General features: G+C 41.1%; 1 protein-coding gene across 1 annotated transcript in view; it reads right to left on the bottom strand.

Moving 5' to 3' along the window:
* The window catches only part of LOC105756792 (zinc finger protein 343-like), a gene marked incomplete at its 5' end in the record, with an annotated part of 20,339 nt that overhangs the window by 1,278 nt on the left and 7,384 nt on the right, over positions 1 to 11,677 (bottom strand). Inside the window, one exon of the mRNA XM_012558474.2 lies at positions 32 to 1,105. Coding sequence (XP_012413928.2) covers positions 32 to 1,105 — 1,074 coding nt within the window. The remainder of the gene's footprint in view (positions 1 to 31; positions 1,106 to 11,677) is intronic.

Below are 11,677 nucleotides of genomic sequence, written 5' to 3' on the forward strand. Positions count from 1 at the left end.
CCACACTCCAGGCACACGTAAGGTTTCTCACCTGAGTGTGTCCTCTGGTGTCTGATGAGATTTGATTTGCTGTTAAAGCCTCGCCCACACTCCTTGCACACATGTGGCTTCTCCCCTGAGTGTGTCCTCCAGTGCTTAAGGAGGTTTGATTTCTGTTTAAACCCTCGGCCACACGCCTTGCACACATAAGGCTTCTCCCCGGAGTGTGTACTCTGGTGTATAAGGAGGCATGATTTCCAGTTAAAGCCCCGCCCACACTGCAGGCACATGTAGGGTTTCTCCCCTGAGTGTGTCCTCTGGTGGCTGATTAGAGTTGATTTCTGGTTAAAGCCTCGCCCGCACTCCAGGCACAAGTAAGGTTTTTCACCAGAGTGTGTACTCTGGTGCCTGATAAGATTATATTTGTTGCTAAACCCTCGCCCACACTCCTTGCACACATGTGGCTTCTGCCCTGAGTGTGTCCTCTGGTGCATGAGGAGGACTGATTTCTGGGTAAATCCCTGGCCACACTCACTGCACACATAAGGCTGCTCCACTGAGTGTGTCCTCCAGTGAATAAAAAAAAGTGATTTCTGGTGAAAACTTTGGCCACACTCACTACAAACATAGGGCTTCTCCTGTAAGAGGGACCTCTGGTGTGTGATGAAGTCTGACTTCATGCCACAGTCTGGTTCATCCTCTCTAGAGCTGACTGCTCCAAATCTTGAGGTTTCTAATTCCTTCAACCCTTGACTTCTTTCCACAGACTTTACCCTTTGGGCTGAGTTGAGCTCCACTCCTACCTCTGTGTTGCCTTCTCTAGAGCTTGCTGACTGTGTTTGGGGTGGGATGGAGAACGCCCTGGAAGTCCCTCTCTCCCCTCTCCTCCCACACAAGGGTCTGGAGACTTCTTCTCTCTCTTGACCTTCTGTGTTTTCCCTCCAGCAGCTCTGATCAGAATCCTGCCGCTCTGGCTGCTTCTGATGCCCTGGGCTGGAATGCCCTGGGTGGAAGTGATGTTCCGCACAGAAACCTGGGAAGATGGGAAGCACGTGTTGGCTGAGGAATCGCTGACAGGAGACAGCCAGAAGGCAGGAGGAGCAGGGGTGGAGTTCTGGCTTCGGTTCTGCTGAAGAGAGAAAGGTTTCCGTTAGAGTAGCCATAAGTGGGCTCCTGGGCTCTTCTCCTTCTCTTATGACAGACAGTATCTCATTGCTGGAGTCCCTGGGTGGCACCATTAAGTACTCGACTACCGGTTGAAAGGTTGGCGGTTCAGAAGACGGGCCTGGCAATCTGCTTCTGAAAGGTCACAGCCTTGAAAACCTTACAGAGCAGTTCTACTTGGCAACATGGAGTTAGCATGGATTGGAATCAACTAGACGGCACTTAACAACAATCTCATTGCCACACTTGTAGCTGACAATATCTACAACACAATTTGTTTCCTACCAATAATTCATTTATATTCCAGTTTTACAAATACACTTTCTATTGCAATCCAGAAGGAGCCTTGGTGGCACAATGGTTAAAGTGCTCGGCTGCTAACCCAAGTGCCAGCAGTTCAAACCCACTAGCCACTCCATGAAAGATGTGGCAGTCTGCTTCTACAAAGACTTCCAGCCTTGGAAACCTTATCGGGCAGTTCTACTTTGTCCTAAAGGGTCGCCATGAGTCAGAATCGACGCAATGGCAGTGGTTTTGGGTATTGTGACACAGACATCCACGACAAAAACCTCTTTAACATGTCAGCCTAAACAGGAACTTCTCAAATAAGCATCAGACACTATTCTGCCTTGTAAACACTTTTATTATAGCTCACCTTTTTCTTCTACTAAAATCCTATAAGCCCTAGGCACTCACATTGATATATACTGTCCATAACCTCTGCCAATACTTGGAAATAACATTTCTACGACCTATGTGGAAAGCTCCATGATTTTTCTTACTATAAAAAGGGACTGACAGGCATAAAAAGTCACTCAGTCTGGCAAGCTTTCAAATGTCGGAGACAGTCGATGTGTAAAAATGGCATTTAGTAGTGTCTAAACCTGCCCACCTCGGGGGGATAATGACCAGGAGCAGCCCAAAGCTGATTCCCATGAGGTGGAGGTCAGACATACTTTCACCTTCCAACATTTTCCCCAATTCTGACACCAGCCGTACTCCCCACGGCACTCTGCCTCTCTTCCGGGTTCAATAATCCGTTGCAATGGCCACAAAGAACTTACAGTTAAATGGTTTATTAAGGAAGAGGGTACAACTCGGGATCAGGATCAACAGGCCACAGCTCAGGATGAGGATCAGGAAGCACGCAGGCAGTTTACTCTCATAAGTGCAGGACAGCTCTCTCAGCTCCTCTAAACTCTGCAGGCCTTCTTTCAGCCCCCTGAGGAGACGCATGCTCTTGGTGCCCTGAAGACAGGCTTCTCTCAACCACCTCAGGACAGGCCCTTCTCAACCCTCAGGGTACACTCCTGAACCCCTCAGGACACATTCTTCTCGGCCTGCCATCTGAGACCACCAGCTCTGCCGCTGGGCCCGTCCTGAACTTGCAGACTCTGCCAGTGGGCCGCTTCCTGGCCTCTCGCTATCTTCAGTGTTATAGCCCTTGATCCCCGTTACAGCTCTCTTAGGAGGTTCCTTGTCTCCTCTCTCTCTCTGCTGCTTTTTGCTTCTTTTTTTTTTTTCCTTCTGCTTCTTACTGCTGCCTCCCTTCCTGCTTTTCTGTCTCAAAAATCCTCTGTGGGGCTAGCTGCTTATATACACCAACTTCTTGTCACTTTCAAGGCATGGCCCCCACGAGGGCCATAAGCCGAACAATCCCCTCTCAGTATGCCACACACTACCTTTCTCCAGTTGACTGACCAATCCCTGCAGGTGCACACCAATCACAGAGCAGGCTGCAGCCCATGACCAAACCGTAAGTATCAAAACCAAGTTATTTACAGCTTACCCAGGAAAGGTAACAAACCCTCTAGGGTAGAAAACTAGGGCAAAGGTCACTCTTCAGAGTTTAGGGGGACAATCTCTCAAGGTGTTTTTCCAAGGACCAAGCCAAAAGGCCACATAAAGGAACTCATTTCACCACAATATGCAAAAATGGTTATAGAGACTGTATATGAAATAAATCTGAATTACAGTTGCTTACTCAGAAACAAATACCTACTCAGTTATTTTATTTGTTAACCCTCTGTGATCTTTGTTTTAGTTTCTGACAATCTGTTTGCACTTCGCTTGCTTGGGCTGGGACTGCTGGGCTATACTGGCAGTATACTGGGTGTCGTGGATTGAATTATGTCCCCCAAAAAATGTGTGTTTCAATTTGGCCAGGCCACGATTCCTGGTATTCTGTGGTTTTCCTATAAATTGTAAATCCTGCCTCTACGATGCTAATGAGGGAGGATGGGTGGCAGTTGTGTTAGTAAGGCAGGACTCAGTCTACAAGATTGGATTGTATCCTGAGGCAATGTCTTGAGATATTAAAGAGAAGTGAGCAGTGAGACAGGGGGACCTCATACCATCAAGAAAGCAGTGTCGGGAGCAGAGTGCGTCCTTTGGACCGGGGTCCCTGTGCAGAGAAGCTCCTAGTCCGGGGGAACACTGATGAGACGGCCAACAGAGAGAAAAAGCCTTCCCCTGAATTTGGACTTTTAGCCTACTTTGACTGTGAGAAAATAAACTTCTCTTCGTTAAAACCATCCACTTGTGGTGTTTCTGTTATAGCAGCACTAGATAACTAAGACACTGGGGCTGAGCTGCTCAAACGTGCTCAGGTCCGGGGGCTTGGCAGCCTTGCCATGTCTGAGTCTCTCAGCGGGCTCTGGGGGCTCTCTCAGAGGCTCCCCAAGTTTACTTTATTTATGTAGGTTCTCTGAGTAACCTAACTAGGGTTTGCTTCTATTTCTGGCCAGTTATCTCCTGTGAGACCGTGTGGTAACTCCAGAGTTTTGAGAGCTGAACTCTCAGTCTTGATTTTTTGATCCCCTGTGATTTGTTGCTGTCTTCCCTTGGGCTTACCTACAAGCGCACCAAGTCATTCAGACTGCAGTCTGTTACACTCTGCGTCTCTGAGAAGGATTTTAGTGGGAGAAAGAATCTCTTTTGTGTCTATTCTGAGTTAAACATGGGACCTGCAGGCTCATGACAGTTATCACCCTTGTTAAAGGAAATCACATAAATTCACTATAATTCTAATCCTGTACAAGCAAAAGTGTCATTTCACTAAAGATCATTTAGATTTACAGAGGCCACTTTGGGGAACTCTGTTTTACATTGTGGCCTCTTACCCCTGAATAAGAACAACTGTATTTCTAAAGAACAACTGTATTTACTTACATCAACCACAGTACAATTATCACAATCAGAACACTTAATGGCACCATACTGTTAGGTGCCATCAAGTCGATTTCAACTCATAGTGTTGCCATGTGACAGAGCAGAACCGCCCTATAAGGTTTCCTGTGCTGTAATCTTTATGGGAGCAGATCTCTAAGTCTTTTCTCCTGCAGAGCCACTGGGTGGGCCGAACTCTTGACCTTTCGGTTAGCAGCCGAACACTTAACTGTTGTGCCATCAGGGTTCCTTAATGGCACCATCCGGTTGTATTTATACAGAAGTTATTCATATTCACCTGGGGTGTGTGTGTTGTGTGGATAGGTATATGTCTGTCTGTGTGTTTGTGTGTGCATCTCCAAATACTTTAAAACCCGAGTCTATTCTGACACCTCCTGTTCAAATCTAAATCCAGGTTGTTTCTGGCCTTCCCCATTCCATATTTGTATCTCACTTCTCCAATAGTGAGAAATCTGCCTCCCAACATCAATATATTTATTCATTTACTTAATTTTAAAATTCAAAGAACAGGGTTTAAGAAAAGTTGACCCATATAGCTACAAAAAACAAATATACAAAATATAGTTCAAGATTTATGTATAGGTTTTTTTTTAAGGGGTGGTCAATAAACAGAGTTGGTCAACTTTTTCTGTAAAGGATCAAACAGTAAATATTTTAAGCTCTGCAGACTACAAGGTCTGTTCCAACTACTCAACTCTGCCATAACAGAATGAAAGTGGCCACAAACAATACATTAATGAGTGGCTGTGTTCTGAACATTTTACTTACAAAAATAGGTGGCAGGCCAGATTTGACCTTTCGGCTGTAGTCTGCTAAGCCCTGCTTTAGACAGAATATAAGGTCAAAGTCCTCTGTTCAGAGGTTAATTGAGTTGTTCTCCCCCTGTTCACTGTGGTCATGTTATTCATTTGAAATATTTAGATTTGTTTTTTGTATTCTATTTTAGGGTTTTCTCCCTATCTTTGTTGAATTAATTTCATTTCTTTGAGTACATCAAACACCTGTATGGTTCCAAATGTGAAAAACTATTCAAAAGGTAACCTCAGAAAAATGTCTCTCCTTCCCACATTCTTCCAGCAATATCCTATACAAAACCCCTTAGGAGATCAGTCTCATTATTTTCTGGTTTATCCATCCTGTATTACTTTCTGTAAAAAGAAACAAGCAGATATTTAATTTTTTCTTTTTACTTTTATTCATTTTGTTGTTGTTACTGAGAATATACTCAGCAGAACATACACCAATTCAACAGTTTCTACATGTACAATGCAGTGACATTAATTCTTCGAGTTGTGGAACCATTCTCAACCTCCTTTTCTGAGTTCCTCCCTCATTAATATAAACTCACTGCTCCCTAAGGTTCCCATCTAATCTTTTGAGTTGTCCTTGTCAATCTGATCTCATATAGATAGTTCTAAAAAGAGAATAATGCTCAAGGCACACATTGTTTTACTAGTTAAGCTATATTGTGGTTTGGTTTTAAGAAAATTTAGGGACATTATGATAAAAAATTCCATAGAAGAATTCTGATGAAAAGGAGAAAATGGAGAACAGAATTTCGAATTCTCATGGTGTCACAGACTGAATCATGCCCCCCCCCCTCCAAATATGTGTGTATCAATTTAGCTGGGCCATGATTCATGGTACTGTGTGATTTTCCTATATGTTGCAAATCCTGCCTCTATGATATTAATGAGGGAGGATGGGTGGCAGTTGTGTTAGTGAGACAGGACTCGATCTGCAAGACTGGATTGTATCTTGAGGCAATCTCTTGAGATATAAAAGAGAGAAGCGAGCAAAGAGACAAGGAGACCTCATACCACCAAGAAAGCAGTGTCGGGAGCAGATTGCGTCCTTTGGACCCGGAGTACCCGAGTGGAAAAGCTCCTAGTCCAGGGGAAGACTGATGAGAAGGCCTACAGAGAGGGGAAGCCTTCCCCTGGAGCTGATGCCCTGCATTTGGACTTTTAGTCTACTTTACTGTGAGGAAATAAACTTCTCTTTGTTAAAGCCATCCACTTGTGCTGTTTCTTTTATAGTAGCTCTAGATGACTAAGCCACATGGATTCTAGACTTTCTGGAGCCTGAAATTACTGCCCTGATGTAATCTTTAAACCTTAAATCAAAAATATCCCCTGAAGTCCTCTTAAAACCAAACAATAGTTTAGCTTAATTAGTAAAAAACGTCGGCCTTGAGCATTACGTTCTTTTAAGAATTATCTATATGGGATCAAATTGACAACAGCAACTTGAAAGAGTAGATAGGAACCTTAGAGGGCTGTGAGTCTATGTTAATGAGGGAGGAACAACTCTATCAAGTAGGGTGAGAAGAATGTAATCAACATCACTAAATTGTACATGCAGAAACTGGTGCATTGGCATATGTTCTCCTGTGAATATTCTCAACACCACCACCAAAATAATTAAAATTAAAAGAAAGAAAAAATAAAAAAAAATACAATTAGATACCGTCTGACCCCTGCAAAAACGGCAGTGATCAAAAAACAGAAAACAACAAATGCTGGTGAGGTTGTGGGGGTATCAGAACTCTTATACACTGCTGGTGGGTTTGTAAAATGGTACAATCACTATGGAAAACAGTATGGCACTTCCTCAAAAAGCTAGAAATAGAAATACCATCCAACAATCCCACACCTCGGTATACATCCAAGAGATATCAGAGCAGTAACACGAATAGACAGATGCACGCTTACGTTTATTGCAGCATTATTCACAACAGCAAAAGATGGAAACCACCTAAGTGTCCATCAACAAATGAATGGATAAACAAATTGTGGTACATAGATACAACAGAATACTACACAAAGATACAGAATAATGAACAAGCCACGAAACATAATACAGATGAATCTGGAGGACATTATTATTAGTGAAATAAGTCAATCACAGAAGGACAAATATTTCTTCGTCCCATTATTATTACAAGGGATGGGAGGGGGAGGGAAGGGAAGCACTTTCTAAATAGTAGACATTTGCTATTTTGGGCGACAGAAAGGCAATACGAAATATTGGTGAAATCTGCAAAATCTGACCAAGATAAATGAAGACACTAAGAAGTGTCTACTTATCTGGAACAAGAGAGTAAAGGAAACCAAAGACTCAGAGAAGAAACTGGCCCACAGGACTAATACCCCACACAAACCACGGCCCCTTCTGATCTGAGATCAGAAAAACAAGATGTTATTTTTGGTGATGGAAAGGCAATACCAAATATGGGTGAAGTCTACAAAATTTGACCAAGGTAAGTGAAAACATTAAGAAGTACACAAGAAAAAGGGCCAATTTCGGTAAATGCTATCATAACATACACAATTTTCCAACAAAGTATTAACAAACCAAAAGTATATATGTGGCTACATAGATATGTACACACATATGTGTACAGGAAGGCATACGTACATACATCCACGTGCATATATAGGTGTATCTGTAGGTATATGTATATACGTGTTTGTGTGTGCTGCATATATACCCACATATATATATATGTGTATATATATATAACAAAGCACATGGGTGCACAGTTATGGAGACTTCCCACACATATCCAAACAATTCATGGATTGGTTCACTGGGTTAAAAGGCTTAGCACCATAGTCTCGGGGGACAACTTAGTTAATGGGCATAACATAGTTCATAAAGATAATGTTCTACATCCTAGTTTGGTGAGTAGCGTCTTGGAGTATTTAAAGCTTGCAGGCAGCTATCTAAGATATAACTATTGGTTTCTACTCATCTGGAACAAGAGAATGAAGGAAACCAAAGAATTAAAGAAGCAACTAGTCTACAGGACTAATAGCCCACACAAACCATGACCACTTTTAATCTGAGACCAGAAGAACTAGATGGTGCCCAGTTACTGCTACCAACCATTCTTACCAGGGACACAACAGAAGGTCCCAGACAGAAGGGGAGAAAAATGTAGAACAAAATTCAAATTCCTATAAAGGTTAGACCTACTGGACCAATAGAGACTAGAGGAACCCCAGAGATTCTGGACTTAAGATACCCTTTGAACTTGGCACTGAGTCTACTCCTGGAGGTCACCTTTCAGTCAAATGATAGTTGTTGTATAAAATAAACAATCTCCCCCATGAGTAATGCGCTCCCTTAAGCAATCAACTATATGAGACCAACCAGTCAACATTTATCCAAATGGAAAGATCAGAAGGCAAGCAGGGGAAGAGAAGCTACATCAATGGAAACAGAACAGAAGGGAAATAATGAAAACGCAGACACATTCTGAAGATTATAACCAATGTCACAGAACAATCTGTATACAAATAGTGAAATGGGAACCTAATTTGCTGTGTAAACTTTTATATAAAACACTAAAAAAAAAAAAAAAAATTAAGAGTGAAAATGTGGGATGTAACAGTATCTCTAATTTTTTTTATACAAACTACCTTCATTGTAATATTCACTTCATATTTATTGAGGGCTATCACTTTTTTTTCTTTTGGTTGCTGAAAAAATAATGTCTTTTGTGGTCTTAAATATCCTGAATATACTGAAATCATGTTTCTCCTGTGGCTTCACATTTAGCTTCTTAAGGATGCCAAAAGCTTTAGTTAAATATATAATTATGTTGGCTTTCCACCAAAAAAAAGAAGACTTCAGGGGATATTCTTGGCTTAAGGTTTAAAGATTATCTCAGGGTCATAGTTTCAGGGTTTCATCCAGCCTCCACAGCACCAGAATGTCTGGAGTCCATTAGTATTTGAAAGGCTGTTCTGTATTGTCCCCCTTTTGATAAGGATTCTTCTATGGAATCTTTCATCAAAATATTCAATAATGGTGGCCGGGTACTATGCATTTCCTCTGGTCTCATGGCAAAGGAGGCAGTTGTTCATGGAGGCAATTAGCCACTCATTCTATATCCTCCTCCTATTCCTGCTTCTTTCTTCCTCTGTTGCTCCAGGCGAAGAGAGAGCAATTATCGTGCCTTGGATGCCCCCTTGCAAGCTTTTAAGACCCCAGGCACTAGGCAACGAACTAGGAGGTAGAACAGAAGCACTAAACCCGTTATTAGGCCAATGCACTGAGATGTTCCATGAAGCCATAACCCTAAACCTCCAAACCAGGGAACCAAATCCCATGGGGAGTTTGGCTGTACATAAGAAGCCTCAGCAACTTCTCTTTTTTTGTCATTGTAAATGTATCTATCACACAACTTTTGCCAATTCAACTTTTTACAGGTGTAAAATTTACTGACAGCAATTACAATAATCGGCTGTGCAAACCTACTCTACATCAATGTGATTTTTCCATCACTATTAACCCTCCCTTTTCCTCTCTCCCCACCCCTGGTAACCACTAGTAAACTTTGGCCTCTATACATTTGTCTTTTCTTGTCCTTTTATGTAAGTGAGGTCATACAATATTTGTCCCTTTGTGACTGACTTATTTCACTCAGCACAATGTTTTCAACTTTCAAACATCCTGTAGCATGTATCAAGATCTCATTTCTCCTAAGGGATGAGTAGTATTTCATTGTATATATGTACATTTTGTTTATTCATTCATCTGTTGATGAGCATTTAGGTTACTCCCAACATTTTATGTCCAAATAGTGCTTCAATGAATGCTGGTGTACAAGTCTCTGTATATACCTTTTGGTATACACCTTTTCGGAATATACCTAGGAGTGGAATTGCTGGGTATATGATAGTTCTATTTTTAGTTTTTTGAGGAACTGCACGCTATTTTCCACAACAGCTATACCATTTTGGATCCCACCAGCAATGGATAAGGGTACCAATTTTACAACATCCTCACTAACATTTGTTATTTTGTGTTTTTAATCTTAGCCATCATAGTGAGAAAGAAATCGTATCTCATTGCAGTTTTGATTTGCATCTCTCTAAAGGCCAATGACACTGCACATCTTTTCATGTGTTTGGTGGCCATCGGAATGTCCTCTTTGGTGAAATGTGTATTCAATTGACAGAGCCCACTTAGAATGCACGCATTATTTGACTAGAAGTACCCTACATTAGTTAATCCATTGTAAAAAGCTAGGCCCGACAGAACTGCCCCTGCTTGTTCTTCTAAGAATTTTATGGTTTTAGTTAGCACATTTAGATCCTTAGGCCACTTGGAGTTTGTTTTTGTGTATGGTGTGAGGCATGGATCCTATTTCATTTTTCTGCAGGTGGAAATCCAATTTTCCCAACACCATGTATTGAAGAGACTTTAGTTTCCCCATCAAACGGACTTAGTACCCTTGCCACAAATCAGTTGACTACAGATGTAGGGGCTTATTTCTGGACTCTCAATTCTATTCCATTGGTCTATTTGTCTATTATACCAGTACAAGGCTGTTTTGATTACTGTGGCCATAGAGTATGTTTCAAAATCAGGATGTGTGAGTCCTCCCACTTTGTGCTTCTCTTTCAACATTGCTTCAGCTATTCAGGGCCTCTTAACATTCTGTATGAAGTTGAGGATTGGTTTTTCCATTTCTGTAAAGAAGGCTGTTAAAATTTTGATTGGGAATGCATTGAATTTATAGATCGCTCTGGGTAGTACTGACATCTTAAGAACATGAAATCTTCCAATCCATGAACATGAAACATTTTATTTCAGTCTTCTTTAATTACTTTCAGCAGTGTTTTATAATTTTTATTGCTTAAGTACTCCCTGTCCATGGTTGAATTTATTCCTAGGTATTTTATTCTCTTAGATGCTATTGTAAATGGAATTGTTTCCCTATCAGGTTTCCCCTTGCTGGTATACAGAAACCCAACTGGTTTTTCTTTGCTCATCTGTACCCTGCAATATTGTTAAATTCCTCTATTAGCTCTAGAAGTCAGACGTGTAATTTTCTTATTTCTCATTTTTTTCAAACATTCTTTGCACTTGGCTTTTTTAGACAATGTATCATGGATTTCACACCATATCAGTTAGAGATCTCTTTCTTATTCTTTTATTAATACCTTTGTAGAAATTCACTGGGAGGATGTACCATAATTTTCTCAATAAATTTACTATATATGGGCGTTAGGTTACTTCTAACATTTTATGTACAAATAATGCTACAATGAATAACTTTGAGTAAATGGATTTTCATACTGTTGAAGGTGACTCTTGAGGATAAATTCCTATAACTAGTAAGACTGCCAGGTCCACATATATGCACATTTCCTTTCGTTAGACATTGCCAAGCTTTCCTCCATAATGGTTGCACCATTTCGCATTGCTATCTGCAATACATAATAATGTCTATTTCCCTCAACTTTGCCAACAGTGTTTGTCAATTTTCTGAAATACTGCCAATGTAGTAAGTGAGAATGGTATATATATAAGTGTAATTTTAATTTGC

Source organism: Trichechus manatus, unplaced genomic scaffold, assembly GCF_000243295.1.
Source record: "Trichechus manatus latirostris isolate Lorelei unplaced genomic scaffold, TriManLat1.0 scaffold00008, whole genome shotgun sequence".
Classification (NCBI taxonomy): domain Eukaryota; kingdom Metazoa; phylum Chordata; class Mammalia; order Sirenia; family Trichechidae; genus Trichechus; species Trichechus manatus.